Source organism: Accipiter gentilis, chromosome 19, assembly GCF_929443795.1.
Source record: "Accipiter gentilis chromosome 19, bAccGen1.1, whole genome shotgun sequence".
NCBI lineage: Eukaryota > Metazoa > Chordata > Aves > Accipitriformes > Accipitridae > Astur > Astur gentilis.
In genome coordinates, this window is record NC_064898.1 from 8,605,968 (window position 1) to 8,625,775 (window position 19,808).

Here is a 19,808-nt window from a genome sequence, read left to right on the forward strand (position 1 = left end):
TGCTTATCATGAGGGGAGCTCCCACAGCTCTTGAGACATGGGGTGAAGCCACACACTCACCCAGTGACCCTGACTCCCATCAGGGCAATCCAGAGAACCATCTTGTCCTTCACCACAGCTCTGTAATTTGAAATGGAGAGGAAGGAATACTACAGGATGAAGAGCGAGGAAGAGAGAAAAGTCTTCAAATTTCCACATGTGGGGTAAAAAGACCTCAGCTACCTCCCAGTGCATAAGCAGTACTGCCTTTCATGACGACATCATGGTGAGTATCTCACAATGCACTGTGCAGGAAAGCAGCACCCCATGCCCCAGTCCATGCTCCAGGTCGTACCTGCATACTGTGGAAGGTGGCACAACCATTCGTGACAGGGTGACTTCTCCAAGCTACACACCACGCATGTGAAACGGAAGTACCACGTCACCATGCAGCAGGCATCAACTCTTCCCAGCACACAAGTGCATCAAAATGGTTACATCTGATTTTTTGTTTGTTTCTCAGTTTGAGATAACACCACTTGCATAAATAATCTTGTAAAACTTTTGGGTTTTTAACTCTCTCCTTGAGCATATTGACACCATGATAATTACATCAATGCAATGATACCAATGAAAAGCTCTGACAACCCTGCAGTGAAGTGACTTGCACAGATTTAGCTTCATTTGCAATTTCTGAAGGAAGTGCAGAGTGCTTGCTATCAGTTTTTTCCCAAACGGCAGAAGTCTCTGAAGTGCAGGGTGGGGCTGAAAAAGGGAGCATCTTTAGACTGTCATTAACAGTTTAGAAAAGGACAAAATACTTCACACTAAATAAAGGTAAAAGGCCATAAATACTTTCTTTATGTTAACCATCTATGCTGTTATTGTTCTTGCCCCAAGGGGTGCTTTGCAAATACAAATGGAAGGTTGGATTGTACATTGAAGGGCAGCCCCATGTCTCTCTCTCTTGAGGTGTGCTCCACCTATGAAAAGCATCTGAGCATCTGTATTTCGCATGTATCAGCTCAGTGAATGGAACCACTATCAGAAAAATGCCTTACCAAATGCAGGAGATGGAAGATGTCAAGAAGAGTCTGACACCCACTAATTCTAGAGCTAATTTTAATGTTATTTTAATTATCATCATGAAGAATGGAATGAAGAGTCTATGGCCCAGTTCTGTTCTCATAACATTTTATGAGAGGTTTGGCACCAGTTTTCATGAGAACAAGGCTGGGTGTCATACCTTCATATACTAGTAATGGGAGAGGGATTGCCAGTATCTATATCATCTGTAAAGTAGATGCCTTTTGTAAATCAAGCAAATGAGCTGAAGCCAACAATAGGAGGACCTGCAAAGATTAACTCTAAGGGAGTCACTTATACAGGGGAGAGAACGGATGAGAGAGCAGCGGGAATATGACTATGTTGCATTAACTAGGGCATACAGAAGCTGTGTATCATGCCCTGTCTACCATGCTGGGTCTCCCTTAGAGAATTGTGCTCAGGTTTAGGAGACTGCAAGAAAAGGAACAAACTGAAATGAATTTGTAGCTGAAGGAAACACCGGTTTTGGTGAAAACTTGTGTGGCTGATTTTAAAAACCCAGAGACCCAGCTCACCCAAATCATCTTCCAAGGTTCTTAGGTATTTGAAATCAATGGCATGTGAAAACCAGAGCAAGCTGACCAAAAATGCCCTAGAATACAGTGGCTTTTACATGCATGAAAAGCAATGCAGAGACAGGTTAATTCACTGCAAGTGAAATTGAAGACCACCAGCCAGGCAGTGTAGGATGAGTAAAGGTCCCTTAAAGGCTGGAGGGGATTAGAAAGGTGTCTTTGTAGACAATGAGATCCTCTCTTCAAGAAAACATTGACACATTAGTAAAAAGAGAGAACCAGAAGGAGGGGCAACACACTCTGAATCTGTTCCCAGGAATACAGAAGCCAGCTGTCAGTTGGCCACTGAGTGATGGGGAGTACTCTGGACAGACAAGCAATCCTTCCTGGACTTCCAAGGCACTGGACAACACAAGAAAAAGAAAAAATGGGTAAATACAGAAAGAATGGCATGGCCAACAGGGCCTGGCCAATGCAAAGCCAGGAGGGATATATGCTTATGCAAGATGTTGTGCATACTGGACTGACAGCACAAGTAGAGCTGACTTCACCTGTATGCACCAAACTGAAGCGGCCAAGGGGAAGCCTGGACTCATGCTTATCATTAACATAAATGCAGACTTACAGCTTGACACACCTACTTTGAAAAACAGTAATTCTCGGCTTGCAGAAGTGTGTGTCTACTCCTAGCATTGACATCACCTGGATAGTGGAGCAGAACAGCAGAGAAAATAGAGCAATACCTCATTTTTCTGCTGAATGGAGACAAAGGGACATGCAGAGGGATAAGCCAAGGAGAGCTGGGGAGACTGGGGAATCAGGTGAGACCCAGAGAGTGGAAGGCCAGTGAGAAACCTGAACCATCATCAGAACATCTTAGGTGAACAAAAAAGGCTAGAGTATAAGCTAAGGAGCAATCAGAGAATCCTTACAGTGGACATAGGAATCTCAAAGGAATTGCATGGATCCAGGGCAGGGAAGGAAGAAAGAAGAGCCAAGAGCCTAGATGATGCTAGGTAACTTGCAACAAGCAGAGACACTTCTGGATAACTTAAAGAAAGAGAAAACTGGGTACAGGCAAGTAGTGGAAATGAAGGAAAAAAGAGAGCACCAGACAAGTGCTGCTGCCTCTGTAGGATTGCTAGGCAGAACAGGATTAAAAAAAAGCCCACTACAGGAAAGACAATCTGGGACACATGAAACAAGTGAAATGCAAAGCCTTTAGGGGAGCTCAGGAGCAGCTTTAGAGGAATTGCAGCAGAGTAGGTTACTGTGGGATGCACTGGTCAGAGCTCTGGGAGGAAAATTGGAGGCAGGCCCAGGGCTGGAGCCAGGGAAAAGCAGAGGAGAAGGAAGAAGAGGCTTAGAGGACGAGTGAGAGAAGCTCCTTGGGTTGGAGAAGAGCTAACAGGAACAAAATAGAGAAGGAGGAAGGGAACAGAAAATGTGGCTAAAGAAGATCAGGTCCCAGGGGAAGAGCAGGTTGGTATAGGGGAAGGAGCAGAGGTAGACCGTGTGAGTTAGGAGCCATGAGCCACACTGGCAGTCGGCAGCAGGAGCTTGCTTATTCAGCAAGTCAGGCGGCAATTAATTAAATCAAGTCAGGCAGCAATCAGTCAGTTAAATCGGGTAACAATGACTCAATTAAGTTGAACTGGGGAACAATGAACTTATTACATCAAACCAGGGAACGACCAACTAATTAAATCAGCTGGAAGCCTCCATGGGTCCATCCGGAGCCTGGGCTAAGTGCCATTGGAGCGGGGCACTCTCGCTGCAGCTGCCTGCTCCAGGAGAAACTTCACAACAGCAATTGTGCATCGCTGCTGACAGCCTTTCTTGTCCCCCTTTGCCCAGAGCAAAGAAGGACATGGCAGACTACAGCTGGTCTGATGAAATATTTGTAATAAAGCAAAGGGTTGGGGAGATGGAAACTGTCAGCTTCCAAATTAGAAATAGTGTTGCAGAAATTATGGGCTGCCTAAGGATGGAGAAAGCTCTGCCTTTCAAATCAAGCTGATGCTGGATATCCGGAGCTGTCAGCTTAAGAAATTAATTGAGAGGCTTTGATGGGTGCCTGACAATTATTTAGTCTACCCTACCTAGCATGCAGGAGAGGTACACTTCCCAATGGCATCCTGGAAGAGCATGGCTATGTACTAAAACAGCTGCCTATGTCCATTTTGAGGTAAAAATTGTGAAGTACACGGATTGGTGTGAGTTTCACCCCCTTTTGTTGGTCCCCTGTATCATCTGGGATTTGTGTGGTTTTCTGCTTCTCTCCTGTTCCTTCTTCCATCTCCACAAGCAGGGAACATCACTGAGCTCACTGAATTACCTTAGCAGGAAAGCACCTGGTATATTTCTCTTGGGATATTTCATGAATGTCAGTTAACTGAAAATAAAAAAGGGAAGGTCTCATTGATGAGGACAATCTGAGGTCAAAAAGATAAGGGAGACAGCCATCTGCCCCATTATTCAAGGAAAGTGCAATCCTAATTGTTCTGCAAGAGCACAGGTAAGGCCCTTGCAGGTGGGAAAAAGTACTGCGTGTCACAGCAGTACAAATGCTTAAGGAGTTGTAATGGTTAATAAACAGCGATATTACATGGGCAACCTTTATGATACTACACGTTGTCATTAAAGTAATTATATTGTAAAGGAAATGACTCTTTGGGTGTCATTTCTGGCTAGATGAGGTTCTGGCATTTGCTGAGAGCGTGTAAATCAAGGCCAACAAAATCCCTGTAGGAATGCTGGCCAGTAAATAGAACTGAAAATAAAAGCCGAAGAAGACCAGCTTCCTGAGCAGCATACAACAAGGATGGGTCTTGATCTGAGACTTCGTATAAAGTATCAGTACCACGTGTATGCCTGTTGCCACTAATAAACGTGCCATAGGAGAGCGTGCAGTTTGAGACATACCTGCACAACAGTTTCACACTGAGGGAGTGGACTTAATTTTCTTTTCCCCCTCTGAACTGCTGAATAGTCAGAAGGCAAAAACAGTCTAATTAGCAATGTGAAGGTTTGGAAAGGAACCAGAAATCTTCAGGAAGAAAAACCTCCCGCTTCCAGTCTTCATCACAATGTTTGAGCAGTGGTCTGTCATGGGAAAGAAACTTCCTGGTGTTTTGTTTTTTTTTTTTCTCCTTTTTTAATCCATTCTGAATAAGAAGACTGAGAAGTTGGATTTGTTTTGTACAAATCTTCAGTCTAATGAAATACATGGAAATGAGGTTAAAAATGAGGTTTTCTGTCAAAAGTCCCAGTCATCTCAGATTCTGGTTTGCTTAGAGTGGTCAGGAGGAAAATGTGACCTACGGCAGTAATTTTAAAAGGGTGCTGGTGATTTAAATGCTCTTACAGGATAGTCAGCCTTGCCTGTGATTGTGACCCTATAGATGATAATATGTCCTACCAAAGAGACTGGCCTTATCCTAAAGTTAGGCTTTATACCTAAAGCTACTTTTGGTCCTCAATATTATGTTGTGACAACTGTCTCTATTTTCCAAAAACTGTATTTACAAAGATTTTTCTTTTGTATCTGCATTATCACACAAAGCATCTAGTGACACAGAATTTCTGAACCCTGTAACTTTAATTTTCCTCTTTGTTTATATGCCAATAATAGATGGTTTCTATGTTTATCTGTCCCTTTCTTCTCCCTTTTTACTTAAAAATTATGTCAACAAACAAAATATACTCATGCACATTATAGTCCATAGCTGCAGCTATTGCAGGAGGAAGGGTCGTCATCATTCAAAAGTAATCAATTTACATGTATTTATTTCACAGGCTTATCAAATAGTACTTCTGGCTAAATAATACACAAAACATTCCTCATCTGTAAAGGAGCAAGTACAATTTAGCTCTGATTGCTAAGTAGTCAACTATTAAATAGATTTCATTTTTCCTCCATAATTAAAGAGAAAACCCTGTGATTAAAACTAGGAAATCCTTTTTCTATTCCTTAAATTTCCAGCACTGACACGTCTCATTCTTTCTATCTAGAGTCCCTTGAATCATCATCACTTCTATCTAGTGTCCCTTGATCATCATCACTTATAATCAAAGAGAAGTAGCATTCAACAGATGAGAGATGAAAAAATTACCCAACGGAGGAGAACCTGGCGCCTTGCGCCCCAACCCCCCCCCTTCACCCAGTGCTCCCCACCGTGGTTCCAGATAAAGAATGGCTAGTTCAATATTGTATCATTTCTGAAACACCGAATATCACTAAAGACTTTTTCTTTGCTGCCAGAACTGGGTGTTTCTGCCTTGGAATAAAGACCAGGTGTTGGCCTCCAAACTGTAACACCCTCCTGAAGGCAGTGCAGTGAAGACCTGATGCAAGGCAGCTCGGAGAGACAGTACCCCTGTCCACAGCTCATCTCCTTTAAGTAATTTCACAGTGAGACCCATAGGGTCTTGCCTCCACTAGCTTTTCATAACACTTTTCTTACTGCAAAACCCCCTCATTTTGGCAGCAAACACAGATTTGAAGAACAGCACAAAACTCAAAATCCTTGCTGCAGCTAAATATACCCAATGTTTAAAGTATTTTGGCCATGGAATGACAGAGGTGGGACACATTTTACTTTTTCAAGGTTACTGAATCAAGCTGGAAGGTGACTGGAGAGGGAACAACACACGAGTTCCAGATGCCTCTTCTAAAGCTTTTCTTACCATCTTACATAAGGAGATGGGCTTCCCCTTTTGCAAAGTGCAGATGCGCGGCCAGGTCTGGAGCTACTTCTCTTCCTCATACATGTTGTACACATGAACCTTGAATGTCATCTGAACACACAAGTCCCACAGAAGTCAGCGAATGCAGGAAGACTCAGGCCTAAGGTATTTATTGCTTGCTTAGCTCAGCGTAGCATCTTATACCTTGGGCCTGGTCCTGCAGTTGCTGCAGTGAGCTGACTCCACCTGCAGCAAGTGCTGGGTCCCCCATGGAGGGGGTGTTGAATGGTCCGAGATAAGAGCCAAGAGTTGGACTAGAGGCTTCCTGAGACCCCTTCCAAAATGAATTTTCCTATGGTCCTAACATACAGGTTCTGTGGATCTAAGTGCAAGGGTAAGAAGGAATGGTGGAGGAAAGAAGAGTGCCACAGAGGCAGAAGCTAATGTTTAAACCACAGCTGATGGCAATTTCTTATCTTTCAAGTAGAAGATTGAGTTGCTCATGCTAGAAATTTCTACTTCTTCCTGAGCATGAGATCAATTAAGCCACTGACTTTTGCAAAAGGGATTATTTTTATTCTAGGAAGTGGAGATAAGGGGCAGAATAATTTAGCCCTTATACAATATATACAATATATAGCCCAATGCAAACACATGCATTTTTCACCCAAAGCCTGAGCAAATGTACTGTTGTTGCAGTTGTGCTCTACGTTTTCTTTGGAAATGTAGTTAAGAGGTTAGAAACCATTTATTTAGTTTGATGTGCATATGTGCAAGATGGAGAACGCAGTTTGGGGCAGGGATTTTTGAACACAAAGTAAATTGTTTCCTCAGCAACTGTTTTCCTTGGAAACAGAAAACTTTCCAAAATAGGTCTTTGCACTGACAAATATCTGCAGCTCCGTGAAAGCCTGCGAGTTTCAGGGCACTGCCGTAGCATTTCAATCACACTCGGAAATCAACCTCAAAAAAGCCAGAAACTACCGGCTCTTCCTTCTTTGTTTGGTCAGCAATTCCTTAATGATTTCCAGGCGAAAAGGCCTGGGTTGTTTTCCGTCCCAAGGCCCTTTTGGATACCTGGATTTGACATGATGGAAAGAGGACCCCACTATCTTAAATAAATACACATTTCCTTTGAAGAAAAACCCCACACATCTGCTGTTATCGCGATCTACCTTCCTCTCATGCTCTCCCCCTGCAACCTCAAACCAGCGCCCGGGGGGCGGCTGGCGGCGCCCGCCCCCCGGCCGCTTCCCGCCGCCCCCGCGGGTGGAAGACAGGCCCTCCCGCCCGACTCTTCCAGGCTTAGTTTAGCCGTCCCGCCCTTTATTTCGGCCGATTTCCCCTCACGTTCCAAGCCCCGACCTCCATACAACCCCCCCTCCCCGAGGCACAGCGGCGGGGATGGGCGCCCGGCTCCGCCCCGGACTCCCCGCCGCCTCCACAGACGGCCTGAGGAGCCGGGTGCGAGCGGAGGCGGGCGAAGGGCGGGTTAAAAGCGGCGGCAGGTGAACGGGGAGGGACCTTAAAGCTCCGGGGTGGCGAGGCTGGGACCGGCCGCTCCTCAGGTACCGCCGCGGTCCGTGTTGAGCCCCGCCGCGGTGCCTGGTCGCGGGAGTTCCCGGCGGGGCTGACCTCCACCTGCCCCTGCGGGCATCGCTGAGGCAGGTGAGGGGCGCGGAGGGAGGGGGCGGGCGAGCCGCCGGCGGGGGAAGCCGGTGCTCCGAGCCCGCCGTGAGGCGAGGACCCGGCGGTGGCGGTGGGGGGGCCCGCCGTCTCCTGTGGTGCTGCCGCCGCCGCCGCCACACTTGTTGCGGCCCTCCGCGGCGGAGCCGGGAGCTGTGGTGGCGCTGCCCGCCGCGGGGAGGGAGCGGGGGCCGCCCTCGGCGGAGGGGCGCCGTGTGCTCTCCCCCTTCCCCGTGCCTGACAGGATTTTAGCCGGGGAGCTCTCGGTTTCGCTTCCCGAGTTTAAGCATGAGGGGGAGTGCTTGAACCCCGCCGCCGGTCTTAATTGGGAATACTCTTGTCGCTGTTAATCATGCATTTAACTCCTAACAACCTGTCTCTTTTTTTTAATTCGTATTCTCCCAACAGCTCTTTTAAGCACGTTATGTGAAGTACCCGACCAGCTAAAACACCAAGCAAAATAAAGGCTTCCGCAATTGCAGGTAATTTGTGACACGCCTACAGATGTGAAGAGAGCTGTGTGAAGGTAAACAGCTTGCATCAGTAAAACTGACAGGTCCTGTGAACGCTGATCACACACTGGAAACATTCCTCCGAATTACAGGGGGAATAGCAAATGAGAGCTATGAGTCAGAAACAAATGTATTTCTGACTGTCGGGGCTGGATAAGATCACACGAGAAACGAGTGCTGAAGCCCTTAAATAAAATGCGAGGGATGTGTTGGAATAAGGGCAGGAGTGCTTGCTTAGCTGGTGGCAGTAGCAGCTAGCTGGCTGCGTTCCTGTGGTGTGCAGGGCATGGCTGTTTGTCCTGACATTGGGCTTTCCTAGGTTGGGTGTTACTTTTCCAATCCCTTGTGTTGGAAGAATCTCACTTTTTTTTCCCCCAATAAAAGGATTAGTCTCTTTGTCTTGTGCTCCATTAGTTTTCACTGTAGCCTGGAAATACTCTTAAGAGAACAGGCAAGGGGTTGAAGGAAGGAAGTGGCCTTTTGTCTTAAAATGCTCTTTTAAACCCAGTTTTTGCGACTTTGGACGCTAATGAGATTTTATGGGCTGTGGCTTGTGTGAAATGATATTAGGGTTTGGGCCCAGATCCTGTCTGGGATTACCACAATGTACATGTGTGCACTGAGTTGAGGGCAGAACAAAGTATTTTTTCATCCTTGATTTTGTTAAAGAAGTTGTATGTGGTTTCTAGTATCTCTTGCTCTCCACTGTTCAGTTTGGAAATCCTGCTTGCTGGATATGTTGAAGAGCCCCAGAGGAAAGGCAGCAGGCAGAAGGATGTGCACATGATTGTGTTAGGTTTAGCTTAGAGGACAAGGCAATGGTGGGCCAAGCCTCAGCCTGAAAGGAGGAGGGACCTCCATGTGTCAACTAGGCAGTGCAGTGTAATTTTCCAGGTGGGATTTCCAACATGTTTGCAGAGCCATGAGGTTGCACCTCTACTGTACATGTCAGGATTTCTGGGTGACTTAAGTCCCCAGAAATGTCAGTCTCATAATTGGTAGAAGGACTATGTATCACAGAGCTTAAAAATGGAACAATAAAAAGCCATGCATTAAAATATTTCTCTGGAGGAATTAATTCTGTCCTGACAGGGCTAGTTCTCTTAACTTTCTGAAGCTTGGGCCTCTGACTGTGTTGCTCGTTTTTCATCCCTTGAAGCATAACCCAAGTAGATTACTTGGACAACCTCATTTAATTTGTACAAAAAGTAATTGTACAGTGAAAAAGGTATAGCAGGCTATCTCAGTAGCTGGAAAGATAGCAGCACTTTGAGATAAAAGTACAAGTTCTTAATAACAGTCATGGCATAAGCTCAGTTGATACCTGTGAGTAAAGAGGATGCTTTACAAGTTGATTCTTTACGTTATTCATGTCAACAGTTCCAATGAAATCGGTGGTCACAGAAACTGTACCAAACAGGAGCATGGGTGGAATCTTTGTTACTTCTTTTGACTTTTTTCCTTGTTCTGGTCCTCACTGCTTTCAATTGTTATTTAATGATGACTGGTTAGTTATCTGAAAGGAGGAGAACTGTGGCTTTTGCCTGGCTAAAAACCAGTTTGTGTAAGGAAAAACTTGAAGTGATGATACATGAGGAGAGAGAATGTGCTGTCAAAACAGAAGGAATGTGGGAAAAAGGAAATAACTCTCTTATTAGTTAAAAAAAAGTTGAAAACTAATTCTATTCCTTATCTCATACCAATGTTTCCTCCTGTAATAGATTTTTTTTTTTTTAGAAAGGAAAAAGTTGTTTTTGTCTTTACTGTTGATGAAAGAAATGATAACAAAATACACGCTCAAGGAAAAGCTGCGCTGCAGCATAAAGTCCTAGTGTTCATAAGTTTAATTAGCATTTCCAAAAGGGTGCAGGTTCTGTCTGTGTGTGAAAGAGGCAGTGACTTGCCAGTTTTGTAGGAAGTAACATTGAAGTGAAAGAGGGCAGATTTGCAGAGGGGATGTAGACATTTGCTTAAGTCTGGGGGGGGAGGAAATGGGAATTAAATAACAAGTTTAAAAACAAAAACCATAAAAATGTCATAACTAAAGAGTTGCTATTTTCATGACTGGGAGCAGGGCACAGTGTGTATAAAACTTTCTTTTAAAATAGAGCAAATAGGAGAATTGCATCAGTGAAGGCATAGGCCTCAGGAATTTTACTTTCTTTCAAAGTGAAAAATTTAAAGCACATTTTGAAGGGAAGGTGTATGGGGAGAAAATGGCTGACGGGCCAAATTCTAATAGGACTTGTGCTGTCTTTTTATACCTTCAAGCGTGACTGGCGCTTCTGATTTCCTGTTTTCCACAAGTGGAGTGAAATTTGTGCAGGGATGTTCTGGAGAATGGTAATCCTCCATTTACAGTTGTAGGCTAGTAAAATAGCTATGGGTATTTCCAAACATGCTTGGAAAATTACTTAAAACTCTCGTAGGGGTGTGAATATGGGACAGTCATAAGGGGGTCATCATGGGTAGAACTGAAGCCTTAATGCTGTTGATATTTAACTAGCATACTTCTTTTAACATTTAACTGCATACATATTGGGTCCTAATCTGTTGTGTTAAAGGCCATATCTGTGTTTCACACTGGGTTTAATTAGAGCAAAGAATGCCTCCTGTTTTCATAAACTTGAGTAGAAGAAAAGTACAATGCTTGCAGTGTTCGGACCTGTAACTGTCAGAGGTTTCCTGTTCCTGATTAGTCTTTGCCTGTTCTTGTGTCAAATCAGATATACTGTAATCCCTCTGTCATGGCTCTTCTGTTTCCAGTTTCCACTCTGATCTGGAGATAGGTGTTCAGAACAAAGTTTAAGAGCTACTGGAGAGAATTGCACAGGCTTTTGTGATTGTTAGACTGCTCTTTTGATCTTTATTCAACTTTTTAGGAAAGAAGTAGAGTTGTTGATATTTCAGTGTGTTCCAGCTGCATGCTCCTTGAAGTTTTTAATATACTGCTGTAACATTAAAATAGCTGGAAGCTGCTTATAATAGTGAAATTAAAATATTTTGATTGCCAAAGTCTGAGTTCAAAGCTGCATCTTCTTACAGTTTGAACTCTGCATGAAAACTACAGCAATGTGTAGGGAGCTGTATTCTTTTTCAGGTAGCAGGAATATCCTGGATGATTGAGTTCAAGCTCTGTACTTCTTTGAACTGGTACTTATCTGTCTTGGTCCACTGATAACAAAGTATGAGTCTGTGAAGCCTATATTGTAGTGGAGCATTTCAGAACAGCACTGAGATGGTGAGATATTGTTACCCCCAGTTTAATGTCTGGGAAACTTGAGGCATGGGGCAGGCTGACAAATTAGGTAGGAAGTCTGAGAGAGTTAGCAAGTGATTGCTATAGCCTGTATGCCAGACTTTTCTTGGTGAAATAAAAGCATGCTGTCTTTGGAAGATGTTAATCTGTATTTATTAGAGGCTTCTTTGGTTCAGTCCTGGCAGAGCTGCTGCTCTTGTGAAACAGCACCAAAACAAACTCAGCAATAGGAATAACAAAATCTGCACACTAGCAATTAAGCACTTGGTCTTTTGCTTAGCAATAAACTAGACCCCAGGTTGGCAGGGTGCAGGTATGCTGATACAAAACTGCTGAAATCCAGATTTCTGTATTCTTCAAATCTGGGTATAAAACAGCATATGTAGGTCTAAGACACCTTGATGCTGGTTATCAGCCCCTGTATGAGCTAGTGCTCCCAGCATAACTTAGGTCAAGACCTGAAGGGGAAATTGTATTAGCAGTGCCTTCAATGCATGCTGGACCTCAACATACACCAGTACTTCTTGTCTGAAGTTGGGTCATAAAATAATTTTGGTAATGATCTTGGGTCTGATGCAGTTTAAATCTCCTAAAGGTTTTCTATGGCAAAAATTCTACGTTAGAACTGCCACTCTTGGACATCGGAGTTATCTTTGTCCCCAGCTTGAGGGTGTGGTGAGTGATACTCAGGACCAGTGCTTTTTTGCTTAAAGATTGTCTCAGTTAATGCATTCCCATGTGAGATAAAGTGACTTTTATCTTGGCAGACTGCTGATCTTGTATCAGTATCTGGAGGTACTAGTGAAAGTGGTGCGCTGTCACACCAAACTGGTAACTCTTGGTACACCCTACACTGAACTTTGATAGGAGTGGAGGTATCGTGAACACCCTCTACATTTCTGTGTAATTCCAATAGAGTAAGTAAATTGGTATCCAAATTGTAGCTGTGGGAAGAAGGGTATAATCTGACTCTGAATTTATGCATAAGTTAACCTACTGTGGACCTCTTCTTGGATGGGACTCCTAGATGTTCCTATAGCATAAGCAAATATTGTTTAATACTTGCAAAGGACTACTTTTTTTTGCTTGATAATATCCTATAGCAGCAAGCAGCATACTGTGTATGTGAAAGGAGTGTGTCTTCTGCTGTTTTTACCGTCACTGTATTCTAGATGTGGTTTGCTGAAGCTGTGGATTTAATCATTGACTAATGATTTTGCAGCATAACAGTCTTTAACAGAGTGAAAAAAGTGTCTGTTAATGAGCTGTACTCATAAACACAGGAGCTCAATGATAATTGTCCTCAGTGTTGTGAATTGCAGGGATTTTCACTGGGTGTATGCAGTGTGCTCTGATTGTGGTTTAATGGAGGCTTACAGGAGCTAGCTCTAAAGTAGAAGGCAGTCTAGTCATGGCAGCACAGAGCTCAAAACACTGCCCAGAAGCTGGAGAACTACAGAAATAGTTAAGCTGTAGTTCTTCTCTTGCTGCTGTCTAGCCTACAAGTGAAAAAAACAAAACAACAAACAAAACAACAAAACCCCCCAAACCAAACCCAAAACAAAACACCTGCTTATGTGCCTCTCTACATGTTGTGTGATCATATAGAATCATTTCCCTTGTAACTAACTTTTCAGTGTAGCATGGTGATCTTCTATGATAGTTTTGGGTTTTTTAACTCCTACTGTGACAGCCGTATACTATCATGATCCTCTGATTATTGAAATGGAACAGAAGGTTCAGCTGGTAGCAGAACAGAGATCTATGCTGAGGCTTGGAAAGGCTTATTTTCATGCCCAGTAGCAATTTTTTTTTATTTTTTTTTTTTTAAGGAATATTTAAAACTTATGAGGGTTGTTTAAAGCCAGCTAGTAGGAAACACTGGAGCTAAAGTATTTGGATGGAATTCAGGCTGCCTGACTATGGCCCTACAGTCTCAACTGTGTCACCGTTCAGGGAGAAGATAGTGAGACTTGACAGGTATCTGATCAGTGCCTATATCACTCTCTGGAGTGTTCCAGAAGTCATATGACTTTCCACCAGCATAAAAACAAGCCTGAGAGGCCATGAGGGCACAGCAAGAAGGGGCAAAGGTTGGTGACTAGCTTGGCAAGCAGCAGGAAAAATAGGGGATGGTGGCAGGAAGACCTGAAGAGATAGTTGGAGGATTTGGAAAGGTAGGTGTGAATGGTGAAGGTGGGAGGGTATCCGCAGATTTGAAATAAAGGCTTTTGGGGAAGCAGTGGAAACGTCACTAGGGCAAAAGCCTGCCTCTCCAAAGTGTGGTGGCCTTTTTTGCATCTATCCAGATACAGACATGCTTTTGCTAGAATTGAAGCACCATGCTTTGGCTTAGCAAGCACAATATACTCTCAAAGAAGATGGAAAAAGTCAAATGAAGAGTATAGTTTCACGATGTATTATCCTCAGCAATAAAGCTTTGCTGACTTTTCCCCACTGACTGCTCATTCTTAGCCATGCTTTGCAATTTGCAGACTGTTTTTTAAATGAAATTGTGCTTTTCAGATGCTTTGTGGATCTGTGCTGTAAAGCTGTTTGGTGAAATGGATCAGGTTTAAAAAAAACAAAACATACTAGTACTGGGAATAACTTTTGAACAAGCCACTTGGTTTATAATGCACCCCCACAAAGTTGTGGGAGATGGAGCACTACAGTGTGACCTCAGGAGCAAACAGTAGTGGGGAAGCTTCTTGAGCTAACTGCCACTGAAGACAAGGTACCCTTTAACTACATCCTGAGGCACTCATATTTTGAACCAGCTTCTGCACAGGGAGACAGGGAGGACTGAATGCATGAGGAAACAAATCCTTGTGAAGTTGTGGTAACAGAAAGGCAGCAGTATTGGAGTACAGCAAGAAGTGAAGTGTAAGAAACAGGGCATATGAGGAGGGGATGCACATGTTCCACTTCTCAGCCTTTCATATTGTAAGGAGATAGCTGACAGGCAGGGAGAAGGAACCACTGAGAAGAAATGCAAAGAGTCTGATGACATTAAAGGATGGGTGAATGATGTGTGGAATACTACAGTTTGCATGGTGCCAGTCTTCTACAGGATTTATATTCAGATGTGCGTAAGTATTTCTAGTCATAATACTTAGTTGTAGCATCATTTTATAAGTACTGTAATTGCAATGTGTGTGTAGTAGTAACAGAGAACACTAATAAAATTGTAAGTGTTTCTCTGTTTAACATACAGTATTCTCCAAAGTAAATCCTGAAAGAAAGGCTGACTGAAAAAATCAGATGGCAGAAAAAGGGGTGGAAACAAATATTTGAAAACCTGGCTAGTATGTTTTGTAAGTATCTCTGTTATTAAGGGTCTTTTCTGTGCCCTCATAGGGCTGTTAATCTACAGAGACTTTCTCTGTATCCTAATGAAAAATAAACTTTCTTGGAAAAATAACCTAGCAGGATAGGAAGGTAACTCTGCTTCCAGGACTGTCTTCAGACAGATACAGAGGTAATAGCCCACATAGATTTTTGCATCCTGAAGGAGGCTCAGGAAAGGTTCTCTCCAATCTGAAGAAAATCTTGGGTTCCCCCCATTGGCTTTCACCTCCTGAAGTATAACCCCATGCAGTCAACCAACATGATCTGAGGGAAATGTAGTTTATGGAACCAGTGAAGGGAGATTTTACTTACATTCCAATAACTCAAGAAAAAAAAACAACCTTGCATTCATATAACAATTAAATGTTCTCATTTTCCCTGAGCTGTTGTGTACTTTGACTGATGCTCTGTATTATTGTACATGATATAATTCTGCTGTAAAGCTGAAGGAAAGATTTTTGACATTACTCAGAATGGGAGTGTGACATGGAAGATAACTGCAAAGAAATGTCTTCATTTTCTTCCTCATGCAATGTGACCCAGCTCAGAGTCAGGAAACTCTGAAGAATTCTGTTAACATGATGGATATGATGGCCTTTGTGCCAGTGGCTGTTCTTCTCTAGAAACCTTGAAAATGTGATTCTGCTTATTGGTGCCCTGTGCCGTAAATGCCGAAGAAAGATGTTTTCTGAGATGCAAATTAATTAACAAAGTTGAGAAATTAAAACCTTCACGAGGAATTTCAGAGCAAAGATACCTGTGAGCACTTCTAGAGCATCCTGGCTGATAAGCATAAGAAATGCTGGCTTCTTGAATTCAGAGTAGCTTGCAAACTAGTTTGCTGTAAATCCATCTGAAGTGGAGGGGTGGGAGGAGGTGGGCTGAAATGTCTCTGAATGGTCCCTGTGAAAGGCTGTTGTTTGTGGAAGCTGAGCAAACCCAGACAATTGTGGAGTTCCTGGGGAGGTATGTGGGAGACAAAGGTGAAATCCTTTAATTCATTAGTCACAGTACTTTGAAACTTGCCTACTGGAAACTATATGCTTCTGTTGAAAAGTCTCTGAGCTACTGCTGGCCTGTCTGAACTCTTCAAATGTTGACTTTAGCATTCTGCCAGCCTCTGAAATGTCTCCTCTATTCTAGGAGTAACGCAGTCTGTGTTACTGGGGGGCGGAATCACCTGACAGGCATTGACAATGAAGGAGTCTTTGTCTAGTTACCCTAGGCTCTCTTTGTAGTTAGTGGAGAGAAACACAACTTCGGGATGAATCTTTAAGCACTGATTTTAAGCATCCAACTCAAAATGAGATTGATAATGACAAAGACTTCACCTTCATTGCCTCAAGCTATTACAGAATTTGCTTCGACTAACAATAGAGCCCTACAGTCACACTTTAAATTTGTGAATGCAGGTTATCTAGACCTGCTGTTCATGGAAGGTGCAGAACATCAGCAGCAGTTCCTCAAGGTCTGTCTTTATTGCTGGAATGTACTATGAAAATGTTCTTTACTAAGGCTAAGGATGGGCCAACTTGGCTTAATTCATATAGGAATTCTAGCTGTCTAACACTTTAATTTTTAACATAAAACCTACCCTACTTTTGGCTGATGTCATCTTCTATTCTTTGTTACTCTTACCAGACTACTAGAAGTTGTAGCTTTTAATTTAAGACTGTTTTCATCAAATTCCCCTGTCTGCTTTTCCTACTTAATGTGGCTAATAGCTGTTTTCAGTTGGCAAATACACCTAGAAGTTGAATGAATGTGATGCTATGTGTGTAATCAAGTAATGAAATATTACCTGCTGGTACATGATTAGATCATTGTTTATGACTGCTTATAGGTAAGCCCACTGCGTCAACAAAATGTTACCGTGGCCAATGGATATGCTGCAATTATGTGATACTGCCTTTATTTTATACCACATGCTTGATGGTATTTGTTTCCTGTCTTGATTAATCTTAGTTTTGTTTATTTGTCTTGTCTTAGGTCAGACAATTAAAAGAAGAGAATGGATTGGGGAGCTCTGCATACCATTTTAGGAGGTGTAAATAAGCACTCCACCAGCATCGGGAAGATATGGCTCACAGTCCTCTTCATCTTCCGTATCATGATCCTGGTTGTGGCTGCAGAGAGAGTCTGGGGAGATGAACAAGATGACTTTATCTGCAACACTCTGCAACCCGGTTGCAAGAATGTTTGCTATGATCACTTTTTCCCCATCTCTCACATCAGACTCTGGGCCCTGCAGCTGATCTTTGTTTCCACACCTGCGTTGTTGGTGGCAATGCATGTAGCTTACAGGAGGCATGAGAAGAAGAGGCAGTTCAGAAAGGGAGACCAGAAATGTGAATACAAGGACATTGAAGAAATCAGAAAACAGAGGTTTCATATTGAGGGCTCCTTGTGGTGGACATACACTAGCAGCATCTTCTGCAGACTGGTCTTTGAAGCAGTCTTCATGTATGCATTTTATTTCATGTATGATGGGTTCCGAATGCCTCGCTTAATGAAGTGTAATGCTTGGCCCTGTCCCAACACAGTAGACTGCTTTGTTTCTCGACCCACTGAAAAGACAGTGTTTACTATTTTCATGATTGCTGTGTCCAGCATTTGCATTCTTTTAAATGTGGCTGAGTTATGTTACTTACTGACAAAATTTTTTCTCAGAAGGTCTAAAAAAGCTGGAAATGCAAAACATCACCCCATCCATGAGAATAAGGAAGAAACCAAACAAAATGAAATGAATGAGTTAATATCTGATAGCTGTCAGAACACAGTTATAGGATTTTCAAGTAGCTAAGGTGGTGTCAATGCTGGTGTTCACTCTTTTTGGAGTGAATGTTCTTTGTTTAAAGGCTGCAAATTAAATTTGTTATATGGAACAATTTAAGTTGGGTGAGACTTTGATATGTAGTGCCACGTGTCCATTATGCACATGTCTGAAAAAAGTCAGGGCAGCCTAAACATGTAAAAATTGTGTGAGTATTAAATGGGAAAGTGTATCTTCCTATGAGTACCCTTACAAGCTGACTATGGCAAGTGGGAAACCCACTAATACCTTCATGCTGACACAGCTCCTGAAAACTACATGCAACAGCAATAAGAACAAATTTCTTTCTAAGCTAGATATTTTAGTATTACAAGATGTTTTGTAATAGTGATAGTTTTTACTTGTGAACTGCCAAAATATTTTTCTAAAATCTAAGATTCCATGTTACTTAAGGTGTTATAGTACACTGACTGTGCTTTGTTTCTTAACCAGGCATATGCAGATGAACCCTGTAATGCCATATTCATAGGGAGGGCACAGCACTAGGCTACATATTTACAGCTTTGCAAGCACTGCTTGAGTCTGGACAGGTAGCTTGAGACACTTGCGTACACACTGCTAGCTGTAGGGGAAGTTGTATGAAAGCCCATCACATGTAGTGTGGATAATTGAGATAGCTAGGTCCTGAGTGCAAAGTCATGCACTAAAACCAGCATGACAGTACAGATACAGCCTAAGTAGACTTGCTTTAAACATCTAGCAGACCTGGTAATCTTATCAATCTTTTAATTGCATACTACCAGTTTTATTGCAACATACATAACTTTATGTAAATGTTTATTTCTCTAATGTGTTAGCTGCATTTGTTTCTTTATGCTATATCACATCATGGAACTTTGGTTTTGATTTGTTTGCTTTTTGTGTGGTAGACTGATGGTGCTGTTAGGAAACTAGGGACTCTTTGGTTTGAAGCACATGGAAAAGTATCACTGGAAACGGAACAAGTCTTCTGAATAAAAGGAAAACACTTTAACCTTTCTCAGTGAAGTGAGTCTATATGTGAATGCTGGTGAGGCCTTAAGCAGGAAAGGTGCTTATGAAAAACTGTTTTCAAGCAGAGACTTTACATCCAAAGTGTGCATAGCCCATACACACCCCTCGTTTGCAGCCAGAGCACTGATGCCCTAATTCTGTTGTCCATACTCTAGTGGAGGTACACATGTAACTCCTGAGTGCATGGGAGTATGTGCTTGTGGGAGGGATATGCTGTTGACAGCATGGGATGCTGAAGGTGAAAGAGATGGGTGTGGTACAAGACCCTAGCTATAGAGTCTTGTCTGTTTCCTACCTATTTTGAATTGCTGATCACCATGATAAAAATGTCATAGGCACTCTGACCTCAGCAGAGTTGGGGTGGTTTTTTTGTTTGTTTGGTTGGTTTTTTTTGTTTGGGTGTTTTTTTGTTTTGTTTTAACAGCAGTGCAAAGGGATTAGCCTCATTGTTTTTGTATCACAGAGCTACTCTTTCAAGGACCATAACAAAGAGCAGGAGCAGAGACTACACTCAGTGTGGTTTTCTTCCTGCTGTTGTATCACACTTTTTCTTACAGGTACCAGCACAGCTTTGTGTGTGTCCATGCTGTAAGTGGATATGGGTTGGTTGGTTGTTTTATGTGTGGCTGGTAGGTCACTAACAGGGTGCAGGCACAAGCCACAGGAGAGAGAAAATACCTAGTCAGCTCTGTTCCTGCATGCAGGCCTGAGCTGAGCACTGTCATTTATCTATTCTCTTCCACTGGCAAACTCCTGATCTTTCCTGCCTTCACAGCACATTTTCTTTTGTAATTGCTGTTGTGAAAAGAAGTTGCTGCTAGTCTTATGAACATGTCTATCAGCAAGCTTGAGGAAAAAAATATACCTAGAACTATATAATATGT

General features: G+C 42.8%; 1 protein-coding gene and 1 long non-coding RNA gene across 5 annotated transcripts in view; one reads left to right on the forward strand and one right to left on the reverse strand.

Moving 5' to 3' along the window:
- LOC126048201 (uncharacterized) overlaps positions 1-19,808 on the reverse strand; it is a 566,030-nt gene that overhangs the window by 464,466 nt on the left and 81,756 nt on the right. The window lies entirely within an intron of this gene.
- Positions 7,657-18,904, forward strand: LOC126048190 (gap junction beta-6 protein). Of its 4 annotated transcripts, none has more exons than XM_049822843.1 (3): positions 7,657-7,958; positions 8,385-8,502; positions 17,088-18,904. In XM_049822843.1, the coding sequence occupies exon 3, from the start codon at positions 17,110-17,112 to the stop codon at positions 17,899-17,901; it is 792 nt and encodes a 263-aa protein (XP_049678800.1). In that variant the 5' UTR covers positions 7,657-7,958; positions 8,385-8,502; positions 17,088-17,109; the 3' UTR covers positions 17,902-18,904. The 4 variants fall into 4 exon arrangements, with proteins under 4 accessions (XP_049678800.1, XP_049678798.1, XP_049678799.1 ...); XM_049822841.1 differs by having other exon boundaries at positions 7,659-7,958; positions 8,385-8,458; XM_049822842.1 differs by having other exon boundaries at positions 7,659-7,858; positions 8,385-8,458.

What these genes read in the sequence shown, in the direction of transcription:
- LOC126048190 (XM_049822843.1), top strand. Translation starts at nt 17,110, where the DNA reads ATGGATTGGGGAGCTCTGCATACCATTTTAGGAGGTGTAAATAAGCAC.